The following is a 26,840-nucleotide window of genomic DNA, read 5'->3' on the forward strand; positions in this document are numbered from 1 at the left end:
TCGTTATCATCTCGGGAGTGAAATGAGCCTTCCAGTCACCCACGGTACCCTTGCGGATGAAGCTTTCACACTCGTGCATTTCCTCTCTCCGGAACCACGAATCACGGTACACCTCGACAGACTTCAAGGCTTTCTCGGGTGGCAGATTAAGCAGCTCCGGAATCAACATATTCTTTATGTTACTGAAGAAGAATCCGTTCTTAGTGTCAAAACTTGTGGAGTCTAAAACTCTGCCAAGGAGCTCTGGGTCCCTTCGAAGCTCGCTTGCGTACTGCTCTCCGAGGAACTCGGCAATCTTCAGAACCCATGATCCCGTATCTCTCTTCATTTCTTCGTAAGTGAAGAACAGTGCATTTGACCTGTCGCGAACTCGTACCAGGAGAGCAGGTGGTCAAAGTAGTCTCCATATGACAGCTTTCCAGCGATGAATCGTTTGTGGAATCGTTGGTGAATGAATCGTTCCTGTCCTATCTTCTTTAGCCCTAGAGCACTTTACAATGAGCATATTTTACCGTGTTTTTTTTTTTTTAAGATTTCACCCGCATAAGCTCATGGGTTATCAGATAGCGCACACTGCAAAACCGCGTAGTAACGTTTACAGCAACTCTCCTGCAAGTGAAGGTTTCTGAGCAGCCATTCAAGACTGTTTATTTAGTCGAAATATTCTTTTTTTTTACTGGCCGGAAAAAACTCGAAAGAACTGTGCGCTTCGTGATACAAAAAATTTTAAGTTACTTTTTAGTTTTTCTTTTGTGGTGGACGTATACTTCAGTAAATATGGTTCAGAAAAAGTTCTAGCAAACTTCCGAAGCAAATGATACTCATAGCACCTAATATTGATAGAGGTAATTGCGAGAAAACTGTTGAGTTACAACTGAAAATTAAACTCTATGCGTTCATGGCGGCACCAAGCCTTGAGAACTATATGTTTACTAAAGGTGACCAGGGTATGGCGTGCTACGTGGATCGAGTGTCTCGTGCTTTCACTATTCCCAAGTTGCTTTTCAATGTTATTTATATGGTTCCTCCCCTTTAAGGTTCCAAGTTCAATATACAGCGAACCCAAATTATGCCTTTATGGCAAGTGTTCGAAATAAAAATAAGAATTGAGCGGATAGTAAGAAATGGGAGACCACAAATACAAGCACACGCCGCGAGCAGCCTCCACGAGGACACGCGACCCGTTTGAGCAGAGCATGCGCAAAGAAGAAGAAGAAGCAGCCATCGTCCATGTCGGAAACGCCGCGAGTCTTACTCAGCCTGAAAATACTTACGTCCGCTTTACAACCTGAATCTCGATGTCAACCCCAGAACGCAAGCAGCGACAGGTTGATTCACCGAGCTTGGCCGTTCCCGTAGAAGTTGCGGATGCCCGTAAGAATGTCCGTACCGAAGGTGGCCTGGCTCCCAAGGTTTCGGGAGCGCCACAGCAGAAGACACCGCGGAAGAACGCCGGCAAACGCCGTCGGAAGGCACGAGACGCCTCGCCGATGCAGGGCAAGGCTACGCCGGCGATACAGCCTCCCGAGGTGGCGTCCGTGCCTGCTGCAGCGTCAGCGCATGCCATACCAACTGCCGGGCCTTCCCGCCAGGAAGCTGTAGGCGCCTTGTCGACGACCCCGGCCACTGCAGATAGCTCTCCAGGAGATTCACCTCAGGTACGGACATTGGCTGCTCCTTTTGAAAAGCTCTAAGCGGAATCTGTCATTCCCTCTATTCGGGCCTGCTTTCGCTGAGGTGCATTCCAAGTGCAGCAGCAACAAACCTAAGTCAGGGCTCGTGACAAATTTCTCAACAGCGTTGCGACCGGTTGAGAGAGGAATACAAACTCTGCGGAAGGAATTTGAACTAAATTCCTGCCTTAATCCTTGGTTACGTGCCACTTGCTGCGATACAGGACATTCCACACCCGCCGCTATGAATGATGGTAGCGCTGGACAACGCTCTCAAAGGCAGGTTTTACGCAATATAAAAACCCTCAAAAGTCGAAGATTCGATAGCCACAGCTACAGGTCAGTTGGTAGAGCACCATGAACGACGTACTGAGGTCGTAATTTCTGACCCCATTGGCGCTACGTGTCTGTTCATTCTCCTACTTTCTAATCAATCATCTTTCAGGCATTAGTTGGTTACAGCGCTAGTGTCCCAATAATCAACCCCGCACACTTTAAAAAAATTCCTGTATGCGTTCCTTGGTTTGAGTGCCTGTTGGCTCCCTTCATATCTATATTCATAAAAAGTCCCTCCTTTCCATACCCTTTTGCACTCGATAGCAATAAGTGTAAGACCGAAGGCGTCTCATATAGCTGTATGTGTGCAACACATGTGGGCGGAAGTTGATCTCTATTTACAAGCAACCTGGAAACGCTGAGAATGATTATGATCGAAATTACATCGTCTTATACAACTCAAGTGCACGTAGCCCAAAATATGCTACCTCGTAAGTGATCCTAGCTCCGCAATTAAGCCAGTACTTGGAGTGCCGGGGTTTTTTGAAAATTAAGAAAACGAGTATGGAGGTCCGTAAACACCATTAAAAAACATGTAAATTGCTCTGTTGATTACTTGTTTAGACGTTCATATTTTCTATGATTTAACATGAAGTGATCGTGTTACCAATAGAACTAGCTCGCAAAAAAGTGCCCTCGATTTTCTGAGGAGCAACCACCCAGTTCTATTCTAGCTTTAGCACCCAGCTTCAATGGTTATGTAAATGTTGTGCAGAGCAGTGGCGCCATTTCGTGTTTCCTAGCCGACGGCGTTTCCTAGCGAAAATTGTGCGTTCAAAGCACGAAATGGTTAGCTCTTGAAGAACGGAGGCGGAACTGTACAAGTGTTTATATTAATAGATTTTTGTTTAGAAAGGCCGTACTTCTGCCGCCAAGAAGGCGTGATTGCCCTCCGTGGGTTGCGGGATCAGATACCACGTGTCAGTATTGCAGCGCTCGAATAGTGAATGAGGAGGGACACCTGAGCCACCTGTCTCAATTGGGTCTGGCTTGAAACTTGCGCGCTATCCGTTAATCATTTAAATTAATCCACGATGACGTCCGCTCTCGCAATGAGACGGACCACAGATTTCGGTCAGTGTAAAGTGGGCGTCGGGCCTCAACCAAGACTGAGGGTAACGCAAGGGAGCACCATAAGCCCGGGTAAACTAGCCTTGCTCTAAAGAATGACGCCATTGTTCCGGCAATGTGAAGGGAATTTTGTGACAGGTGGTGCATAACTGGAAAATTTTGGTTACGCAGTCGCAAACTGCTGTTCGCGTGAAGAGTGGCAAGCCGATGTAAATCCCGTGAAAAAGGGCTGAGGAGGGAACCAATTATAGTTGAGTACTTCAAGTTCACTGGTAGAGATCTTTGACGCGATTCTTCGCGATGTGTTACGGGATGTCGCAGGCGGATGCCGGGGTGCCGCGCCAGGAACAGGTCCACGACGCAGCCGTTACAGGGTCTACTCCGGGCGCAACCATGTCGACCTCAGTGGCCGCCCAAAAAGGGAGGCCTCCGCAAGCACGGCGGAGGGGCCACTCAATGACGGCCATGAACGCGCTGCTCGAAGGCCGTGGCTCGCCCACCACCACCACAACGGTGGGTGCAGAAAATAGCTAAACAACACTAGCCCAAAAAATGGCGGGCACCGAACACTGCAGGCGGTTACGCAGAAACCCCTACGAATACAACCTCTTTCACTGGAATTCTTATTCCTTTGTTGTGGTGCGGTGGACGTCATAGGCTTACGTCTTCAGACCTCACACATGGTGGCCTTGTTCTCTGTGCGCCTGCCGTATCGATGCCCTTTTTACTACGATTTGCCATCAGCACTACGTTCTCGCTTGCCTTTCGTTTTTTGCGTTGATATGTGGTGGCATATGGCTATTAACCATTTCTTGCAAACTAACCAAACTGAACAGATTGTGAGAACTGATCGCCACATCGCTTGGAGGTGACACTTAGGAGCATAGTTGGGTGCGAGCGCACCTGCTCTTGTTGAGGCGTTCGTAGCTTAGTCCTGGCTTTTTCGTACCATATTCGACGGACGACGTGCTGCCGAATCAGCTATCGTCGTCATTTCAGTGGGCCGGGGTGATCCCACGAGCGTCGTTGAATTTTTCTACAACAAGTCTTTCTAGCAACTGCGCTTTACGAGCGCGTGGCTGTTAGAGGGGCCCATTTGAAGCCAATCAACAGGCCTTGTGCATTTCTCTCCTCTCTATCATGCGGTCGCAGCTGCAGTAGCAGCATGTCGCATGGACTGTCAGACGAGTTTTAGAAGACGAAGTGGTGCAAAACGCTGGTTGAGCCTCTAGAGTAGGCATCGAAATTTTCAGTTACTACATATGTTGCAGGCTATGACGTAATCCCCGCACAATGCGATGGGACCACTGCGATGTGTGACGCCTACCGCGAATGAAAGCATGGAATATTTCAAACTCCAAGTAATGTCAGACGAGGCGAGCGCGTAACTCGGGTTACGTGCATCGCATACGGGGGTATGAAACTTGACCTGCGGACGTAGAGCTCATGTGATGGATCAACGGGAACAGCGACCGGTTGATGATCATGCACGTCCGGCTAGTGGAGATTCAGCAAGCGCGATGCTCTAGCGTACGCCTCGTGGTGGCAGTGCTCGAGGAAAATGGCCAGTAGCGAAAAGGTGAGAAGCAGCTAAGGCTGCTCGGTAGTCGGCGCTGCATCATCATCATCAGCCTGATTACGCCCACATCAGGGCGAAGCCGTCTCCCATGTCTCTTCAATTAACCGCGTTCTTTGCCAGCTGCGGCCACCGTATCCCCGCAAACTTCTTGATCTCATCCGCCCGCCTAACTCTCTGCTGCTCACTGCCGCGCTCTCCTTCTCTTCGAATGCACTCCGTTACCCTTAAGGACCAGCGGTTGAAAGTAATGCCTTCACATTACTTGCCTTGCCCAGGGCGATTTTTTCCTCTTGATTTCGACTGGGATGTCATTAACTCTGTTTGTTCCCTCACACACTCTGCCCGCTTCTGGTCTCTTAAAGGTGCACTGAAGAGGAATCTGAACTTGTCTTTTTGCCGCGGGAACTCGATCTACACGTTCCGAGCTTTCTTAGAAACTGCGATTTACTGCCCTGTGTGGCCGATTTCCCTAATTAAATAGAATTAACGTCCTGCTCCCGCCTTTTTTTTTAATTCTGCCTCGTACGGTGGGCGGAGTCGACCAACGCGTGGAGCGCCTTACCCCCAGTCCCGTGGCGGCTTGCCGCTCTGCCATCGGCGGAGTAATACGTAGTAGTCCGTAGTAGCAAATAGTCCGCGCGTATTTTTATTTCTTCGGGCTTATTTTGCGGCTATTTTATCTGCGAATGAAACTATTTATTCATGGAAACCTAAAAAACAAAATAAAGCGAAAGCAAAGCCTCCACGGGACTGGGTGAAAGGCGCTTCACGCGTTGGTCGACTCCGCCCACCGTACGGGGAGAATTAAAAAAATAAAGGCGGGAGCTGGACGTTAATTCGATTTAATTAGGGAAATCGGCCACACAGGGCAATAAGTCGCAGTTTCTAAGAATGCTAGGAACGTGTAGATCGAGTTCCCGCGGCAAAAAGACGTTCAGAATCCTCTTCAGTGCACCTTTAACGTCACACTTATCATTTTTTTTCCATAGCTAGCTGCGTGGTCCTTAACTTCAGCTGGATCCTTTTCATTAGCCTCCACGTTTCTTCCTCATAGGTGCAGACCGGTATGACACAGCTCCTGTATACTTTTCTCTTGATGGATATTGACAAGCTGCCATTCATGAGATTAGAGAACCTGCCATATGTGCTCCAACCCATTCTTATTCTTCTAATTGCTGCATATTCATGTGCATTTCCCAGAACTCCGTGACACCGCCGCTGCGTCCACTTGCCTGCAGTAATTCAATAATGCAGCATGAGCTAAGGGTTTCAACGAAGACGAAACATGTGCACGCACGTAGCACGTCCACGCTTACTTGAACCGAAATGAGCCAATTTGCAACATTTATGCGCGACATGTAACTGTGGCAAACGTAAATGTATTTTTCGTGGTCATTAGTGCGACCGAACGAAAAGGTAAGAAAAAAACTGATCTCTGTGATGTGATGAGTGAGCGCGGAACACCCCAGTGTGGAAAACGAGCCTTAGAGCGCAGTCAGACACGAGACTGCGAATTTTCGCCTCGACATCGATGGCGCTTGTAGGCGGCGCTGTCATCGGTTTGCTCGCTTAGAACGCTCGCATGCATTCCCCCTTTGTGCGCTATATTTTGGAGGATATGAAGCACAGATGTCACTTTGGCTAGTGAAAGATTCATTCTCGCCTACACTATGTTTTAGAATTTGCACGTTTAAAATTTATAGTCTGCCAGGTTTTCAAATTTCTGTGCAAACTGAGCCCCCTTCGTTGTAAGGGCCTTGAAAATTGTTGTTAAAAAAAAATGTTTGGTTTGGTTTGGTTTATGGGGTTTAAGGTCCCAAAGCGACTGAGGCTATGAGAGACGCCGTAGTGAAGGGCTCCGGAAATTTCGACCACCTGGGGTTCTTTAACGTGCACTGACATCGCACAGTACACGGGCCTCTAGAATTTCTCAGTTGTGTTTTTTTCGTGCGTAATATGCTGATTGTAATTCCATTACGAAGTCACCAGAATGCTGACGTAACAGGTCGATGCTTCGGTTGGTGCCCTCGGAAAGGAAAGGGTGAGGGGTAATTGAGGCAGAGTGATAATGTTAGTTCGATAGATTTGAAAGAAGGCAAAATTGGTGACAGTTTTTTTTTGCAAACCGGTGAGTGCGAACGCAAACGAGAGAAGACAGCTAAGAATGGACGACAGATCACTTTCGCCGCTCATTTTTTACAGTCAGCCCGCGCTCCTGTTAACGTAGCGCCACGTGCAAGAAGAAATTTTGTGCATACAGCCCAACAGCTGTCTTCGAGCGTGCCGTTCCTTTTCTAAATTTTGGATAATATATAACAACCCGTCGATGCCTTCTGTCATTGTCGATAGCTACTCACTTCCCCCGACTTCGGTGAAACGAAGTTGAGGATATCACCCCTATCCTCTTAAAGCCCCTTGGTGTACACTGAGGTTCAGGAACTATACTGCGTCTCACAAGATGTTTGCAGCACTACGAAAGGTAGAGCTCTCTCTTCCAATCAAGATGGCGCACACTGCATTAGTATGTTCCTACGCGCCTCAATCCCCGCCAATTACTGACAGGTGGCTCCATACTTGTGAGAGAAGGCATACTAGTAGTTAGGTTCTTTCTACCTCTAGCAGGTGGCGCTTTATATCTTTTATTTCATCTGTTTGTTTTTGGACAGGCGGACGCCCGTTCCAAAGGGACTGACCCCACTTTTTCTTTCTTTTTTTGTCGCCACCTTTCCATATCAGCTCCTCTATTGTGACGTCACAGTTATTTTCAATGTTCCTGTCATGTGTATATAAATTTATTTATTCTAGCGTTGTCACTACACTGTTAAGCTTGGTCGAATGCAGGCCAGGGGAGCCGAATGTCGATGGTGGCGAAATGCAAAACAACCCCATGCGCTGCACGAAAGTCAACGCACTAGGGGTCAAAATTAATCCGGAGCCCTCCACTACGGCGTCTCCCATATCTCATGAGAGACGATTTTCTCTCACTGCGTGGTCCCGACTTTTGTGCGCTGGTGAGCACGTTAATGGGGCTCATCTCATCGCCCTCATCACAACTCCATTCATCTATGCTGGCTGTATCGTCCTCCAGGTTGACAACAATAGCCGGTCCTTGGTCAACAACATCGTCGATGATGTGATACGGTTTCCTCATCACATCTTCCTCACGAATAACATGCTGCACGTAATTCTTACATTTCTCAGCAGTCACTTGCATGATGCGTTGCCAAACCAGAGCCTTCACGTCTTGGAGCTTAAACGTCTTGTTCTGACTGGCAACGAAATCGTTGACATCGCTCCATACAAGCTCTATCGAGTTCAGTTGGCAGTGGTAGGCTGGCAGGTGCACAACGAGATGGTCAGCAGCTTCGGCGATGCAGTCCACACGATATCGGTCCCCACCTGTGTTCACGTTGTTGACAAGCTTCATGAGCTCGGCCTTCACCATGTCGCTGCTCCACGCGACACCTTTTCCGTCTTTTTTTTTTTTGAGGCTACTCATCCGCCGCACTTTACCCTGCTTCACAGAATGATATGGCGCGTTGTCCATCACTGTAACGCTGCCGGCTTCTTCGGGGACAACACTCGACCCGCCGTCAACGTCTGCGTTCTCCACTGATAAAGCGTTCGCTCGTCACGTGGCTGAGTTTTGCCGTGCTCCCGATGAGCGCATTCGTGCTTGAACTGCCCCCGCTCTCGATGCAAAGTACTTGAAGAAGCCAACTGCGATCGCCTGTTTGGGAAAACAGCGCACTGTTGGTATAGGGCACACAGGCGACACAACCGACTCGGTCGACGCCATGTTGGAAAATGGCGACGCATCAGTACCTCGCAGCAGGCCTCCGCACAGCTCGGTTCGTACGGGCTTTGTCTGTTAATTTCACGAGTGACTGAAGCTTTCTATACCATCTAAACCGACCGGTCCAAACTTTGTTTTCAATTACTGTGCTCATTGTTTGATTAATAGTCCTACACTGCTCAAATATTCGAGGGTCTATTTTTTGTGTTCCAGCAGCCCTGATTGGACAAGAGAGCTCCGCCTTCCATAGTGCTGCAAACATCTTGTGAGACGAAGTATATATTCAATTTCGGTCCTTTTAGAAATCAATGCTGTTGCTTTTCTGCTTATGCTTATATTTGTTCGGTAGCGAGAGTTGAGCTTAGTGCGGAGAGAATTGCCTTTGTAAAATGGCTTCTTTTTTTTTTCGCTGAGCGGTTCACTGCCTGCCGTCAAAACTTGTGATGATATCGTCATTACCGTATAAGTTTGAATGGGGGTGTGGCCTACCCTCCAGATACCTGCACGACAAAAGCTCTTAAAGCGCCATAGTCGACTTCACAATATAGCTGGTTGTGGCGACAACTATATTTCATTTTTTACGTATTGTACCTCATAAAAGCTGAGTTTTTTAGCGGGGGCACGCATGCCTTTGTCCTTAGCAGGAGATGAACCATCGATACAGACTAACATTGGATTCTCCTTGGTGTACCTATAACGTTAGTAACGTGCCTCAACAATCACTTCGAGCAGCAAGGTCAGTTGTTGGCTGTGTAGCAACTGTTGATTAAGTTTGCGTTGCAAAGAAGGAGTGTATTGATACTGGACGGTCGTGAAAGTATTGTCGTTATTCAGAACAGCGCACGAAACACGGACAAAAGAGGGGAGAATCGACAACACAAGCGCTTGTGTTTTCTATTCTCCCCTCTTTTGGCCGTGTTTCGCGCGCTGTAGTAAATAATGAACGAGTACCAACTCGCCTAACTTTCTTCACTCATCAAAATATGTCGTTCTTTCTCTTGCAGCAGTCGCCTCGAGCGAGTATCCTGGGAGGCGGTGGCCGGAGGTACTCGCAGTTTCGGGGCGTGGTGATTGCCGCCGTACTGCTTGGTGCGGTGCTGGTCGCCTTCCTTGCTTTCCTGAAACCCAAAGTGCCGCGTCAACTCATGTCCTACTGCCAGACGGACTCATGCTATGAATTCAGGTGAAAAATACGGCGGCGTGATTGGCGCCATGAGGGCACTCGCTGGCGTATTGCTGGTTACAATGCTTGAAAAGACGGCAAAGAAACACACAGGATGTCTTAGTTGTAAGTTATGAGAACGATTCGAAAGTTTTTTTTCCTTTGATTACGGGACTGAATCTCAGGCTACTGCTGTACTGGAATGGTGTCGAAGATATGTCAGCACGTAATATTAGACAGGTAAGAATACGTTGTTGAATGCCTTGCATGATGTGTTTTAATGCGTGCGGCAATTGTACGAAACGTTTTTCCATGCCTCTATGGGATTCAGTGCTTTCGTTGCACTTATTCCAAACTGTTATAGTATGCACTGCCAAGATACCCACTGTTAAGCAGCATTACCTCCGCTCCTTTTTCACATTGTCGGAAAAAACTAACTTTGGTTGCTGGTCTAGATATGCGTGCAGACAAGAAAATGGTGCTCCGTCTTCTAAAATCTACTTCATTGTTCCACGATTAGGTTAATGCGGCCAGCATTGCATACAATGTGTTCTAAATTTGACTGATCGAGGAGAGTCAATCTGAGGTGCAGATGTGTCACCTTATCTGAGGATTTTTCGCTCACGCCGCAGCCACCAACGACGCCGGTTTTTTTTTTTCGCTGGGCAGAAAATTTCACCTCTGCGCGTTAAAATTTAGATTGTTCGTTGGCAATGGGAAACACACTCTGCATCACTGTCAAGGTGAGAACCTCCGGTGCGGAATTCAGTGCCCAATTTGGCTTTTGCTCGAGGGCGCAGGTAATACTATCTTTCCGCTCTGAGTATTTTTACGCGGACGAATTAGTATGTTTGAGTCATGCAGACGGGATCACGACAACAAGAAAGTTGTTGCAAACTGGAAGACCAGCCTCATACAAATAGCAATATAAAAGCTGCTGCTGAACACTTCGGATCATGCTTAAGAACTATTGACGAGCACCTTTGTTTAAAACTCTATAGACTCCTACATTTCCAAGAACTATCCTCATAGTGCTCGATATACGCATGTGTTCTATATTCCTTGCAGAAAGCTCCTGCACGAGCAGCTGAGCCAGGACGTCGACGCATGCGACAACTTCACCGCGTACGTGTGCGGACAGTGGCGGCCCCAGAAAATGTTCGCTCCGCTGTCCGATTCGGTCCTGTCGGACATGGCCTTTTCCTGGCGTCAGACATTCCGAGACATTCTGGAAATGGGCACCTCCGTACTGCCGGCGGGGCGAAAGGTCGCCGCCATGTTTAGCAGCTGCGTGACGCAATCTGAGCTGCACGTGGACGTCCTCAAGGAATTTATGCGTGCCCGTGGCTTCATGTTGTGGGAGGACCTTGGAAGCAAGCCTCCCCTTGAGATCCTCTTCGACCTGTCCTTCAACTGGAACGTGGATCTCTGGTTCACGATCAGGCTTCTTCCCAACATCACGCAAGAGCCACAGCGACGACTATTCATCACGCGCAGCCCGCTGGTCCCGCTTTGGAGCAGTGTGTTTAACATTATACCGAGGGACAAGTTCGCCACAGTCTACATGGCAATGTTTAAGCTTATCTGGACTAACAGGAGCTTGCCGACGGACAAGGAGGCCATGAGTGTCTATAGCACCCAGGGCGCTATTCTAGGGCGCCTCATGGAGTCGACACGCTCTGCCCATTCACCTGCATTCTTCCCTCTGTTGGACCTGGCCAACCACACAAGTCTTGCAACGCCCGAGTATTTGGAGGGCATCATGGCCCGTGCTCTACAATTAGACCCTCCCTTCAACCAGAACGACTTTCTAGTCCTTAGCGACACGGCGCTGCTTGACGCCGTCCTTACCGTGATCCGTGACTTCGGCGACTACGCCGTGCTCCAGCATATCACCTGGTTCTTCATGCAAACTTACGCAGCCGTAGCCGGGCCCAGGGACGTTCTCCGGGCCGTGCACGGAAGCTCCGAGAAGGCGATGCAAATTTGGCCCCGCTACTGCGCTCTCCACACAGAGGCCAGCTACAGGCTCCTGGCAGCGGCTCTGTCTGCCGTGTCCCTGTTTACTGCCGAGGAGCGGAGGCGCATCGACAGCTATTTGAAGGCAGTGCAGCAGGTGATTGTCTTTATTTTTTTTTTACTCAGGAACAGACATCCAGAAAAATGGGTAAGTAATTCGTTTATGCCCTTAGCAATATGCTCTTTCGGGTGCATGCCGCATCCAGGCGCAGGTGGTAATGACCTGTAGAAAATTCGTAACCGCTTCACCAGAACGCTTAACAATTTTATTGGTTCCCGGGGCCAGGGTGTGCCATTTTTGTTCCTACTTCATGGATGCGGACAGGCGAACGTATAAAATGAGCACCCCTTAGATATAATAGAATTAGGGATAAAATCGCCATCGAATGGAGTGCATTACCTGATATGCGATTTAAAACAAGCAGAAAACATTCCTCATTTATCGAATTGTTTGGAAGGTAGATAAATATCTCGTGGGCGCTCAAAACATCCGCTGCGTCTACTTTTACCTTTTGCTATGTCGCGCCGCCTTCCCTTAATTGTGTTCATATTATTTGGCCTTGAATTGTAATTCAGAATAGGGCGTCACAGTGCAGCACATTCAAGTTAGGCAATATCCGTAGTATTGCACAGGGATACAGATATGGGGAAGTTGGCTACCATGAGGTTTCAGCACCGCAAGCTCCCCAGGGACGACACAATGCAGCTTTTGGGCCGTTAATCGTGGTGTTCATTCCTTGAAACAATATGGTAAAACTGCAGTTGAGTGCTGGTACATTACAAGATGATTTCAGCAGGTAGCATTTCAATTGAACCGTTTCGTCCTAGTAGGCGCATAGAGATGCCATACCATAATTGAAATTATCCTAAATTAGAGCCAGATATATCTATTTGTGAACACAATTGAATGCAAATTAGGCAATGCACAATTATTTAGAAAAAAATAAAAGTTAGAATCTGAAAATTGTCAGAAAGCACCCAAAGTTCCGTTTTCACCAAACATTGCCGCTGAAATTCCTTGAGGAAACGGAAATTACCCCGAATGGAACACCATGTATGAATACGCATAACATGTTGAGTTTTGGGAAGAGAGGCACAATGTTTATTTATCAGGGCAGGCGCACTTATCTACAGACGACACTCGGCATTGAACTCTTGTTGTGGAGTTGCATTGCCGCTACTAGTTCTTAGACTTTGTTTGAGCGCAGGAGAACGTGATGAAGAAAGATTGATGCAAATGACTGGGATGAAAATACCTCGAACAATAAGTGACGCTTGCGAAACGCACCTAATGTGCGCTGCAGGTTCGAGTTATTAATACCCCTGTCAAGCGGGCAAGTTAAGTGCACTTACGAAGAGTGCGCTTCGGCATCGATCCCGAGTGACACTTTGGGCTACGCAGTGCTAAACGGGAAAGCAAAGTGCACTCGTAGTAAAAAAAAAATTACGAGGAACTTTAGCGGCTCAAGTGCTGAAAGGCGAAAGCCTGAGTGCTGCATTCTGCTACACGATTGTTCACTTCACATTTTGTTGGTGCATTAATTAACTGCCAATTAATGACGCTTAAGCTTCGCCTTTAGGAGTGGAACGCGACAGCATGTTGTAGCGCTGCCACGGAGTCCATTGAACGCCACCACCCGTTCGGCGCGATGCCTTGCCCTTTGAACGCAACGCTTTTTAAGGAAAGTAAATGGCGCAGTAATTCTCTGTCGTCTCGGTGGACACCTGAGCCGCACTGTACAGGAAGGGAGGAAGTGGAGTGAAAGAAGAAAGAGGGGCCGTAATGAAGAAAATGAAAATTGTATTTGAGGAAAGGAAATTACGCATTAACTGTCTCGCATATATCAGTAGCACTAGTCGAAAATTGTATTTGACGAAAGAAAGTTGCGCAGTAACTGTCTCACATATTTCGGTGGACACCCGTCAAAATTCGCGCGTGGTGACATCACGACAATTTGGACCAATCTGAAACGCGGACAAATACGCCTTGCTCGTCAGTAAATTGTTTTTTGAGGAAAGGAAATGTATCTGTCTCGTATATCTCGGTGCACACCTGAACCTCGCCGTAACGGGAAGGGAGGAAGGTGAGAGTGAACGAAGACACCGTATTCACTAGACGCACCTTTGTTCATTCCAAACCATCGAGCTAGCATAGCCGAGTGGTAGTGTGCTCGACTCGCACTCCGGAGACCGGGGTTCGATTCCCAAGCTCGGCCAATTTCTTACTCGGTTTTATTTATTTATCTGGCCTGACTAGAAAGGTTAATTGGACTAATTGGTTAAGTAAGCAATTAACTGAACTCAAACTTACTTGGAGCATCACTATACGATCCCTTTAATTGGTTGCATGGTTAGTAGCCAAAGTACAATTGGCCCCGTTTGAAATTCGCGCACTGTGACGTTTCGACCAACTGAAAAGCGTGACATTTCTTGTCGACAGCTCCTGCTTACAACGATGAGGCATTAAAGGTTTCCGCCTTAAAAATGCCGACAGAAAATGAGCGGAATTTCTGAAGGGGACGATGGAAAAGAAAAAAGGACTCATAATATTTGATTGCTTAACGTGATAGCGCAAATAAAACGAGAATCAGCAGTTATTAACGATGAAAAAAAAATAGAAGAAAAGCCAAGTCCAGTCAAGACTATCCAGAATTTCGACAACAAACAAGATGGCGGCGGGCAGTGACGTTGCATCTGATCACGTTTACTTGTTTTGTTGCTTCGCTTGTAGCTATAACCAACGAACTTTTTTCTGAAAACAATGTTATAGCACTAAGATAAAGTAGTAAGTTCTTTTTATGCACTATAAATTTTATACCATTGGAACCTTTGGCGTCGAGGCTACGCACTCGGCTAGCAAAGTGTGGTCCATGAACGCACTCCTAGCGGAGTGCACTCTTCCCCGAGTGGTACTCACTTGCGTCGTTTAGATGCGACAAAGTGTACTTACAGCGAAGTACACTCTCCGTAAGTGCACTTAACTTGCCCGCTTGACAGGGGTATTAGTGACATCATAAACTTGGGTTAGCCTGAGTACAAAGCAAGTGACTTGGTGACCCCGGAACCCTTTGTAGAAGTCATACAGTAAGAAATAAAGATAGATTGCTTTACAGATAAAACTGCACTAATGAAAACACGCGAATCCTCTCCTAGAAGTTAGAGGCATTGCTGCATCTTTAGAGTTGCACAGTCTGCATTACAATGCTTTTAGGATTGATGTCTCGAAAAAACTCAATTTTTAACTGCGCCGGCGAAGAACTGTCAGAACAATGCAAACTATGTGGTACCAGATTTAAAATCACGATAGAGGATGCTTATTTAATACGGAACTTATAACAAATCGATGATTCGTCCGCCACGCACAACGTTCGAATGATCGCCACGTCATTGGTTTTTGCCAGTAGAGCGCCATCATAACGCTAAGTGTATCACTGCGACTTGGCGATACAATGAGGGTGTGGTTCAGGTCTGAACCCTTTCGCCTCAACCTGCCTTGCCAATATAATTGCTGCCAACGGCTGGGATCGTCTGAAACTTCTCGTTGGCTTCGATGGAAATTTTGTCGAAGCTAGACTAACCGGCCTCATCCTGTATCAGTGCGACCAACGGCTGCGGCCGTCTCGCACTTCTTAGTGGCTTCGATGGTAGAAGCTATCGCACCTCCTCACTACCACGGCAAGCGGCGATCGCAATCGAGCAGTTCGAAGTCCCGACTGTCTCACTAACCCAGAGTGGTGTGAGCTGTAAACAAGTGCTGTTGGATGCAGGCAGCTGCAACCAAGACTCAGGCTGCGCAGTGGCTGGACGAAGAGACGAGGAAGGTAGCCGCTGAGAAGTTGCTGAGTGCACGGACCTTCCTCTGGCCGTCGGAGAAGTACCTCACTAGTGATGGCGTGGAGGAGGCTTACAAGGACTTCCCCGAAAGCGGGCCGTCCTTTATCCGCCTCTGGATCGATAACCGGCAGAGCGGGCGACGGGCGGTCGGCTCCGAGGCGTACTTCGAGGAGCAGCGGCTGACAAGCAGCATGTCGCTTCCGTACGCGGAGTACGTTCACATGCTGAACGCGGTCAAGCTCGCCGTTGGTGCCATGAGGCCACCGGTGTACTATCCACATGGCACCAAGGCGATGCTGTACGGCGGCCTTGGCTACTTCTTCGCCAGGCAGCTCACGAAGGCTGTGGACAATGAAGGCGTCAAAGTAAGGGCCTTGAGAATTATGGTCAATCATTGCGCAGCAGACTAGAGAAATAAAACGTTTCTGAAACGGTAGGAAGAGTCGTTAGGTAGTATCCTTCAATTAGAACGGCTCCGTAAGGTTGCCTGATTTATAAGGAGGCAGCTCAATTAGGTTAATCTAAGTGGTAATTAATTAAACGACATGAGACTAACATGTTCATGCATCATGGTGAGCATGCTTTATGGCAGAGGCACAGCTCTGCCCCAATACATTCTTTGGGTTAAATGGCATAGTCAGCGTCATAGCCGGTCCACACATGAACTATGCGCGCGGGCTCCTCAGCCCTCTAGAACATTTCAGTTTGCCTATTTGAATTAATCGGTAAATGCCTGTTTTATGCTGTAATCAATAGAACAGTCTTCTTGCGCTCTACTGGATGTCAGTGCTCAATGGTCTGTAACTTGCCTTGTAGTCAAAGTAGGCAAGAAGCATGTTCTTTTTGGATGATGTATACCTAACGAGGACACTCCGAGGAAGATTATAAGAGAGAGGCGGTTGTCCCGTTGGCTCACTCTTAGCAACCTATATTCTTCAGTTCACCTACCCCCTTGAATTCTCTACCATCATGTGCGTATTCCGTTTTCAGGGCTCTTCACAATCCGTGTAATACAAACCAGACAAAAATAGAAGTAGAGAATAGAGCCACTTGATATGCACCCCACGGGAGCAGAGTAGCGCTTAGGTTCCCAAATCTTCGCTCTCGAAAGCATGCCAAATGTAAAGCGAAACCCCTACTCTTGGAGCAGAGCTGCGCTACGAGCCTGTTGTGTCTTATTTTGTTTATTTTCTAGTTGATTTTGTTTATGCTTGTTTTGTTTATAAATGTTTTGTTTATTGTGTTTAATACTGTCTCAGTCAGTGAGACGCTTGTTATGCTCCGCAAAAAATTTTCTTGGCAATGGAACGAGCATGCCTTTTCGTACCACGAAGGTAAATACAGTACCCTGTTGGGCTTTAAACATTTCTCTAGGAGCCCATTTTGGTAATCCTCGTTATCTAAGGCACACACAAAGTGAACGAAGCTGGGGAAAGCCTTCGGGTACTTGTAACGTTTCGACAACAGGTCTTGTCTCCCTTCGGGGCAAAGCATTCATCATCATTGGAGCGTTTTAAGTAGGGCCTTCACTGCGAAGAGGGAGGCCCGGTAGGGGGAACGAGGAGGTGAAATGGGAGGGGTACTAGGATGGGGTTCGGGAATCTTGTTTAGGAATAATGGCAGCTAAAGAGGATTAACCGGTGTACCTGCAAAACTTATGAAAACAAACACACCCGTTCTCTGCAAGGCATTGTCCCACAGATTTTGTTTAAGCAGCGCCACCTGAAGGTTATCAGCAACAATTTTGTGACGGCGGCCAAAAACACAGTTTCCATACCCATCGGTTCTCGGCGCATATACACAAGACATTTATAAAGATTTGTTTGCTTTAATAAATATTATTTTGAAAAAAATTTCCATTGGCGTAATGAAGTACCGCTGCAGTTTTGAACTCGGTTCCATTCGCTATGACAGATCTAAATTTCCGGGTCTCTATTTTTTTATCTTCAAGAATTCACAGCACGCAGGTCAGTTTCGGTTTGGGGGTATGTGTTGCATTTTCGAGCAGATTTTCAATTGTTTCAATGCCAAAATCGCCCTTTAAAACTGTCGAGACGACCCGAGAGGCAAAACAACCACTTCACCTATATAGCACATTAGGGAATTGAATCACACACTCCCTCCTCTGCCAACTTATGCCCCTGGATATTTATATATCTAGCATATCACATTTCCACACTGGCAGTTCTTTTGCCTTGTTCCCTCCGGCGCCCATCTGTAACTCTCCTCTGATGACATATTCTTCATCCATCTCATATGAACAGACCAAAGGAGCCGTGAGTCCTATAGTAGAACTGCATCTATGTTCGTAATGCATCTTATATGGTCATTCCGTACATGATAGTCACTGATTACTCCGCGCAAGCTCAACGCCGTTATTGCAAATAAGCAACACGGAGACCCAACACGAACACTCAGAGGCACCAGCATGTACAGCCCCCGTCAAAAGAACACAGCCCAAGGGGTTTGCTTCTGAAGCCTGCTGCATGCCTCGTTATGCATCCTTAGCCACCGGAACCTCTCGAAGGAGGAATGAGATCGCGACCTCAATCCTGCCAAACCCTGACTGCTAGATATGCTAGGGAGCCCCGCTAAACGCCTTAGAATCAAACACCTTGGGATGTATACTTTTGACGGGAAGGGGGGGGGGGGGTATTGTAAGGGGTGAGCTTGGAAGCGAATGCCGAAGCGGCTCACCGACGTGCCCTGAGGAGGGCGCGGGAACAGGCGCCCCGTAAACCGACAGTACACGTTGCTGGCGGGAGTCAGACTGGCTGCTCTCCTTGAAAAGCGGGGAAGCGTTCATTTCCCTTTCCCTTTTTTTCCCGTGCGGCTGGGTGCCACTGAGAAGGCGCCTGAGGTGTCCTTCGGGACTGCTGCCTTGGGGAGCCGTCAGAGTTTACTTCTTTTAGCGTTCGGGGGAATAAGTTATCGGGTTCCAGCACAAATACTACACGAAGGAACTATTTTACTTTCGAAGCGCCCCTCCTTTTGCAATGAGTGTAGCGCAATTACCTGCATAAAGAACAACTGACCAGCCTCCGTTCATGTCTTGTTAGTTGTCTTAGTCTCTTTAGCACGAGATTGTGGCATGCTTCATCATGCGCCTCGGAGAATTCTAAAAACATGTATGCCTGCGAAAACGCTACATCTGCGATACCATGTAATTATGATTTAGGGACACACTAATGGCGTTTGCCATAAATATGCTCCGCGAAATGCTTTCCGATAAAAATTGAAAACTTATATTCAGAGATGTTTACTGAATTTAGTGAAAATCGTTAGTTATAACATTTTACAGCAAACACCAATGAGATGTATGCGTCGGTAGCATTCTGACGGATGTTGGTTATTTAAGGTAAGGAGGAGAGGCGGCTGTCCTGGGTGTCTGCTGTGCATGCCGTCATTGCACTTGCCGCTTTGGCGGCTAGACGGCGCCTGCTGTGGGACCATCTTTTTGGGACTGTCTCAGCCTCAACAACTGTCGCCGAAGGAACTTCGTCTGATGGTGCTAGTAAGGTTCTCGCTTTAATATCTGTTCCTGAGGTTACCTCATGCAGTCCAGCTGAAAGGCCACAAGGCACAGTTCATGTCTGTTCTACGATCTGACCACGTGCCCCCGTCCTCCATGCAGGTGGACCCTCAGGGCCGCGTCCTCTCCTCGTGGGTGAGCGAGGCCTCGGTACCGGCCTACGAGAAACGCCTGCGAGGCTGCCTAGCCCAGAACGAGAGCGTCTTCCCCGAAGTGCCGGCGCTCGAAGTGGCCTACGCGGCCTTCAGCGAAGACGTGGACCACACGCAAGACCGCGTCTCGCCGGTTCGTACCTGAACAGACAGCAACGACGCTGCTGCGACTTTTGCGCTCTATGGCCAGGACGAGGCAAGATTCGCTTCGACGTTTCTCCCCAACGCAAATGCCGCCCAGCAGCGCACTGACACTGTTCTTTACGCGCGTCGTGTCATGGGAAAATATTTATCTTCTTCAGCCAGCTTTGCATGCTTTGTATGTCAGTCGCCCACTTAAAGCAACAGGGATTCCGTTTTACGTGTCTTCGTTTCCTTCGCGCGAAGCGTCCCGGGAAAGTAAAGTTCTGGGATGAACCTGGATGATATTCGAATGTAAAGACAATGCTGCGATTTAAAACCAACTGGAGGGGCAAGTGGAGTAAGCATGTATCATATGATCCTCCGGTTTTGTTAACTGGATCGCTACCGAGCCACCTACCAGCAATTTCCTGGATTTTGCCTTTACGCGACATGCAGCAGGAATCCATTTGAGTACAGTGCGAAACAGGAACACGAGACGCAAAACAGCACAGGACATGCGCTACTGCGGCAAGCGGACGGTGAAGGTTCGCTTCTCACCGGAAGCACATTGTAGTTCTTCTATTTAACCACAATAAACCTGATTTGTACTGGCTAGCGAAGCAATAACTTCGCCTTAAACAACATTTCTCGCGCTCCTGCGGCATGCAGGCGGTGAAGGTTCGCTTCTCTCCGGAAGCACATGAAACACACAGTAGTTCCCCGCCGCGGTGGCTTAGTGTTTACGGAGCTCGGCTGCTGACCCGAAAGACGTGGGTTCGATCCCAGCCGCAGCGGCCGAATTGCGATGAAGGCGAATTCTAGAGGCTCGTGTACTGCGCGATATCAGCGCACGTTGAAGAAATTCAGGTGGACAAAATTTCTGGAGCCCTTCACTACTGCGTCCCTCATAGCCTGAGTCGCTTTGGGACGTTAATATCTAATAAACAAAACCAAACATTGCAGTTCTTCTATTTAAAAACATTGAGGTGTCCACCGAGTTGTCGAAATATGAAAGCCACTGCACCCTTTCCTCTCCTCAAATACCCATTTTCATACTGATTTGTTACGTCACTAATATTACGAGGTGATGTACTATGTCGTAACTGGAATGCTGAAGTGATGTAGTATGTCGTAACTGGAAAAGACGAGTGGTATGTCCTAACCGGAAATGTCCAAGTGCCATAGTATGTTGTAACCGGAAATGGCGAACTGGTGTAATATGTAGCAACCGGAAATCACGAAACGCAACATTCCACTTTATGAGTCAGAAAAAAAATCAAGATAAAAGGCATGCTTTCGCGTTCCTCCACGTAAGCAGACTTCAGTGCTCTTAGAATGTTTTTCACAGATTTACCTGTGAGGTGAAATAGGTAGCTCGCCGCTACACTTCGTGCTGCGCACGGCAGATTTAGTCACCAAGTTGTTCAAATGTGGCAACTGCTGAGTTTTTATTTTCGAATGCATCAGGTTTCATCTTTCTCTTTATGAAATATTGCTAACTATGCAGCGAAAGTACAGAAAATTACGTGTTTTGATATGTAAGGTAGTGGTAAAATGTGACTGAATTGGCTGTGTCGATACTTCCAGCGCATGGCTGATTCCATGGGTATCTCGACGAGGGACAACCATCTGAGCTTCGCCATAATTAGCTGACATCACAACTCTCGCTGGCTGCAAAGACCGATTTCTCTAACGAAACGCAAAACCAAACGAGGCCATTGAACAGCGTACGGGGGCATAAATTTTAAAGCTGGTTTTCTCAACGTTCACTCTTTGCACGATTGCTATCATTCATTGCTGCGACATTTCGTGTCGAAGGCAGTAAAACTGTGTTTTTTTCATCGATTTTTGGATTTGCTAGGAGCGCAATAAAGCTTTGTTTTTCTATGTATAGCCACAATAAGTTTTGCAAATTATTTTTGTAAGCAAAACCTTCTATTTAATATGCATGCTGCAGTAAAACTTCTATCCCAATATTGGCTATCAGAAAGAGGAACAAAAAAGTTTATTGCAGAGGAACGGGCTTTGCGCATAAACTAACATAAAAACTTGGGCACGTTCTCCTTAACTGTTTAACACCAATAGAATAACTTTACGAGGCCTTTCTGTGTAATTAGCCAGGAACTATACCTGCTAGGTCAAGTTAAATTGCACTCCTGTAGTTATCATAAAGAAATACATAAGATTGGTATTCTATTTCATGCAAAACAAGCGAAAGTAGATTTAATTACTGCATACACACTTAACGCTAATTTCACCTTAGTCAGATGTTGCATAGGGTCAAGCGTTCTCTATAGTCAGCAAATATATCGCAGAATGGCAATGTTGAGTAGAAGGTCTTTAAAACTAGAAGTATCTTATGCAACCCTGGCTCATAAGAGTTCCGTTTGGCAAGTTCACTGCCAGGCATAACCTTTAAGGAGCTCATCAGACAAAGGCCTGAAATAAATTCGGGACCATACAGCACCTCAAAACCTGAACGGAAACAAGAACTGCACAGTTAAATATCGAAGTTTGTCCTCAGTGAAATAGCGAAATGCCATGTCCAAGAGTAAAAACGTATGACTAAATACCAAGCAAAGCAACTTCCTATACAGAAAGCTCGCACTGTGAGAAATCATTTCACTAGTGGTGCAGATAGTTACCTTTAATTCTGACATTGCGCTGCAGTCTAGTGTTGCGAATTGACTTGCGGTTCCTAGTGAAAGACGCGTAAGCTAATGAGTTCTTCCGTCCCCTACATCTCGCAGGAGCTGAGTGAGGAGCAGGTCTTCTTTATCGCCGCCTGCAGCCCCTGGTGTATCAAGTCGGCGGACGGAAATGCGTTCTCGGGCGAGTGCAACAAGGCGGTGATGAATTTTGCTCCGTTCGCCCAAGCCTTTGGTTGTCCCCCTGGATCCGCAATGAACCCGAAGAAGAAGTGCCGCTTCTTCGACTGAGGCCCTCGCCGCTATTCCTTACTGTGACTGTTTTGCAATTTTCGTGGTGGAGACATCTCTGCAGTACGGTGGGACGTTTTAGTGACAATTTCGGCATTCGTCAGTTTATTCCTTATTTCCTGCGTTGCAAGCACCTCTATGAACGTTGCAGATTAGTCTCAATATTGCACAAGGAAAGTCTCGTAGTTGCGGCTGTATGCCACGAACAATATCTGCCTTTTTATGGTTAAGTTTATGTTTTGAGCTTAAAAATACCGCACCCCATACACCAGCCAATTGCGACTTGGGGGCGGAGATTGCTTGTGTGTATTAGTCGCCATGTTTTGCTGCCATACTCTCTACCTACCCAGAAAACCTCCTGGAAAAAGCTATTACAAGAAAAATACCCGAAGGTGTTTCACTTGCTTCCAATATGTACTGCCTTTGTTAAAAACCTACGGCCTACTAAGTTTGCTTCTGAATTATGCAGTGTACATTGTTTCGCATTGTCCCTGTTCCAAACCACATCGGCGTGACACCAGCATTCGTCTGTCTCGCCAATACCTTAGGAGCCGTATATTGGGGATCTCTGGCACGCATGTAATTGTACTGAGAGCCCAAATACACCGCTCACAAATAAACCCTTCAAGCCGCAAATTTTTTACAAGCGCTGTACCTTCCTCTGCATAACATTAGCGTGCTTTACTAGGCTTTCTTCTAAACGAACGCCATCGACATCGTGCTGAGCCAAGAAAAAAAATCTTTCGCATCCGCAAGCTGCGCAATTAAAACTCGATGTGGATTGAATGGTTCTATCTTATATAATGAAAAATTAGAGGAAGGTTTCTTTTGGGGTGGATTGTGGGCGCGATGTAGCCTTTCATGTGAATACTTCATCCAAAAAGGTCGCGCTATATAAGGATGTCCAGTAGAGGTAGTGTTCATCTCAAGTCAAACTTTGAAATTCATTTGCCCGAATACAGACAAGGAGCAAGAAGTTCTTTCCGACGTGAAAGTTCTCTCCGACGATTCCCACAAAAAAAGTGGATGTTAAATCTACGTGAAAGCACAGATTCTACTATGCAGAAGACGAAGATGAGCGGGCAGTGCGTCGGGAGTGAGCGCTCGTGCTAGGCCCGCTACGAACAGACAACGCGGCAACGGACGAATTTGCTCCGGGTTGGTACCCACCGGATTCCTGCTTACGCACTAAAATGGCGGCATTTTTCAAAACGTTGAAGCTAATGAGCTCTGCCGAGTGTCTGCACTCAAGAAAACGGCAATGCCAGTTGACTAGCGCTCGCAAGACATTCGACCCACGCTGTACAAACGAAATTTAGAAACAAATAATGACAAAAAAGTATTTGGAAACAGTGTACGGATCGGCTCCCCTATTAAAAAGCGCCTTTTATTTGATCTCACGTTGTGAGGACGAAATGCTGACAAGAAAACTGCGAAAGCCGCAAATTTAGCGGAGGCGTTCATTTGATCGCAGCTATTTACATATGTATATAGAGAGCGAATTCCCGCCGTGGTGGCTCAGTGGTTATGGAGCTCGGCTGCTGACCCGAAAGACAAAGGTTCGATCCCGGTCGCGGCGGTCAGGTGTAGCCCAAGTGCAGCCTTGAGACCATGAACGCCGCATCTGATTTCCACTATGCTTCCTTTCGTTCCGTCCTTCCGTCCCTCCTTCAGGGAGCAGTTCAGGTATCAAAATTGAATGAGGCAATTGCTGGACCTTTCCTCCGCACATGGGCAACCCAGCATTCTGCACGAATCTGAAATCTTTTGGAGGTGCCATCAAATTCTGGCCATGGCGTCCGCAATTCGAAGGACGGCAAACGCAAAAAAAAAAAAATAATGCTCGTGTTGAGTGTAAAGTACGCATTCATGCATCTGGGGTGTAGAGTATGCCTTCAGTTCAAAGTGTAATGCAAATGGCTTCGCCAGATACTTTCGATAGTGGATTTCCTTCGAGCCTAATGAGAATAAAGCATCTCTTTTAACAGCCGACTATTAGGATTACGTGCCGCTGTCTTTGTATTTAAGTAACCATAAATATTCTGCAGCGAACTTACAGGTCGCTTTTGTTCCGCCTCCAGTGAAATTCGACCGCTCCGGCCGGGATCGAACCCACGCCTTTCGGGTCTGCAGCGAAGCGCGCTAACCACTGAGCCACAGCAGCGGCTTATTTGTGGAGCTAAAGGTATACCGCGTGAAAGGACTCACCGCCAAACACAAAAAGGGTGGACCCCCGTTTAACTAAAAGGAAATGACCCATGAACGAGACTGTAGACAGTGTTTCCATCTTCTTGGATCCTCTGGTTACTCACGCATATGTTATAGCAGAAATCAGGAAGAATTATATCATGCTATATGTACTGCATTTTAAGGCCAGAGTTACATTTACGGACTCCGCTCTAAATATTCAATTGAACAGAAAAACATCGCAGTCGTAGGCACCACAGTGGCCTAATGTCGATCGAGCTCGTCTGATGACCCGAAAGACGCGGGTTCGATCCCGGCCGCGGTGGTCGAATTTCGATGGATGGCTGGGGATGGAAAAAATCTTCCGCGAATACATTGTGCGTTCAGTGTTCATCTACAAACCACGCCGCGACGATATATTCATCGCTACAGATCCTAAATGCGGAACAACGTGGACGCAGGACCCCATACTGAGTATTCACTCCAAAGGCAACCCACCAAGATCTTTCGCGGATTTCCTGCTGGCTTATCCATACCTTGAGCTCATAGGTGCCGAAGCCGTAGAGAAAATGCCCCGGCCTGGCCTCTTCAAGACTCATCTGCCTGCTCACAAGGTACCTTACTCAGATGATGCAAAGTACATCTTGCAAAGTACATGCAAAGTACCCGAGAGGACATCGGGTCACGTTTGGAAACCAGGACAATTCGTCCAGCCCGGAAATAATTAAGGAAGTCTTCACTCTGAAATCATCGGCTTAGAACGGAAGTCATGGACGGACGGAAGATGTCGCAGAACTGATACTAATCCCTGATCCTAATTAATTTCATAGAATTTAGGATAGCTCTGACATCCTCCTTTAGAGTTGGAGGTGCATAAAGCGCGTCATGCAACTCAGAAGCAACTTGTGGCAACGCGGCCGTCGTTGTGCTACAGCAGCCCCATAATCTGGAGGAGATGGAGCCAATGCTCGAGTGTGGATGCTTTGTTCGCGAGGGTGTCGTCGGTGTCTTGAAGGCCCACTTTACCTTGGAGATCATCACAAAAACTAAAGAATGGATGAACGTAAGACCGGAGGGTCCGACGTTATGAACCTCTCGGAGTGACACTAGGATTCCACGATTTAGGCATTTTATACAGCGCTTAGAATAATTAAAGGATACTGTTACGCAAATGTACGCACACAAGGAGTAGTCACAGAGGGATGCTGACAGCAGCTAAGTCGAACCAGTGCCGGCCAACGGCGCACAGACCACACTTCGTCCTCTTCGCGCTCCGTGCACGAGCCCAGCACTATCTTGTTCGTTGTCCAGTGACATAACTCCCGGCGGCGAAAGCATCGTCTCGATGCTAAGTGGAAGACAAAGCAGGTGCACGTTACGGCTTGAGGCGAACTACGTGAACAACGTCAATGGCATGGGGGGTGGATGACGACGGAGGATCGAGGGGGACAACCTCATAAGTCACGTCGGTCACCTGACGGAGCACGCGATAAGGGCCCTTATACTGACGAAGTAGTTTCTCGGAAAGACCGATACGGCGAGAGGGAGACCAAACGAGGACGAGTGATTCTGGCGCGTAGTGTACTGGGCGATGGCGGCGGTCGTGAACGGACTTCTGGTAGGCCTAGGAGGCGGTGAGACGGTCGCGGGCGATTTCACGGGCCATGGTTGCTTGGGCAATGGCGTCACGTGCGTACTGCGTGGTCTAGGCCGTAGAAGGCGGCAGGAGTGTATCCAATGGCAACTCAGGATGCCGGCCATACAGAAGGTAGAAAGGCGAATAGCCCGTGGTGTCATGCTGCGATGAATTGTAAGCAAATGTTACATAGCGCAAGGCAATGTCCCAATCACAATGGTCTGGTGCGACGTACATAGCATGCGAGTCAGGTCCGATTCAGGCGCTCGGTAAGCCCGTTCGTTTGAGGATGGTAAGAGGTAGCCAGTTTATGCTGCGTAGAACAGGACCGGAGTATGTCGTCAACTACCCGAGACAAAAAGTAGCGGCTGCGGTCTGTAAGCAGTTAGCGTGGGGCACCGTGATGAAGGATGCCATTTTGCAATCGTAAATCGGCGACATCGGTAGCGCAACTGGTTGGTAATGCACGCGTGATAGCGTACCGAGTGGCGTAGTCAGTCGCGACAGCGATCCAACGGTTGCCGGAACTGGACTTAGGAAAAGGTCCGAGGAGGTCTAGTCCTACACGATGGAAGGGTTCCAAAGGTACGTCGACAGGCTGCAGAAGGCCAGCAGGCAAAGTGGAGGGCCGCTTCCTGCGTTGACAGATGTCACAGCTGGCAACGTAACGCCGAACACTACCGTAAAGGCCGGGCCAAAAGAAGCGGCGTCAGACCCGATCGTCCGTGCGGGAGACACCGAGGTGGCCCGCGATGGGCAGGTCGTGTAGTTCCGCGAGGACAGACGATCGGAGACGCTGAG

General features: G+C 47.8%; 1 protein-coding gene across 1 annotated transcript; it reads left to right on the top strand.

The window, feature by feature from the left end:
• The first annotated feature begins 1,068 nt into the window (after positions 1–1,068).
• Positions 1,069–22,980, top strand: LOC149332031 (endothelin-converting enzyme 1-like). Its single transcript, XM_089555664.1, has 7 exons — positions 1,069–1,658; positions 3,402–3,593; positions 9,460–9,638; positions 10,686–11,733; positions 15,404–15,835; positions 19,105–19,287; positions 22,028–22,980. Exons 1-7 carry the CDS (start codon positions 1,299–1,301, stop codon positions 22,214–22,216), a joined length of 2,583 nt encoding a protein of 860 aa, XP_089411790.1. The 5' UTR covers positions 1,069–1,298; the 3' UTR covers positions 22,217–22,980.
• Positions 22,981–26,840: the final 3,860 nt, after the last annotated feature.

Source organism: Amblyomma mixtum, chromosome 8, assembly GCF_055824585.1.
Source record: "Amblyomma mixtum isolate Tamu chromosome 8, ASM5582458v1, whole genome shotgun sequence".
Lineage (NCBI taxonomy): Eukaryota > Metazoa > Arthropoda > Arachnida > Ixodida > Ixodidae > Amblyomma > Amblyomma mixtum.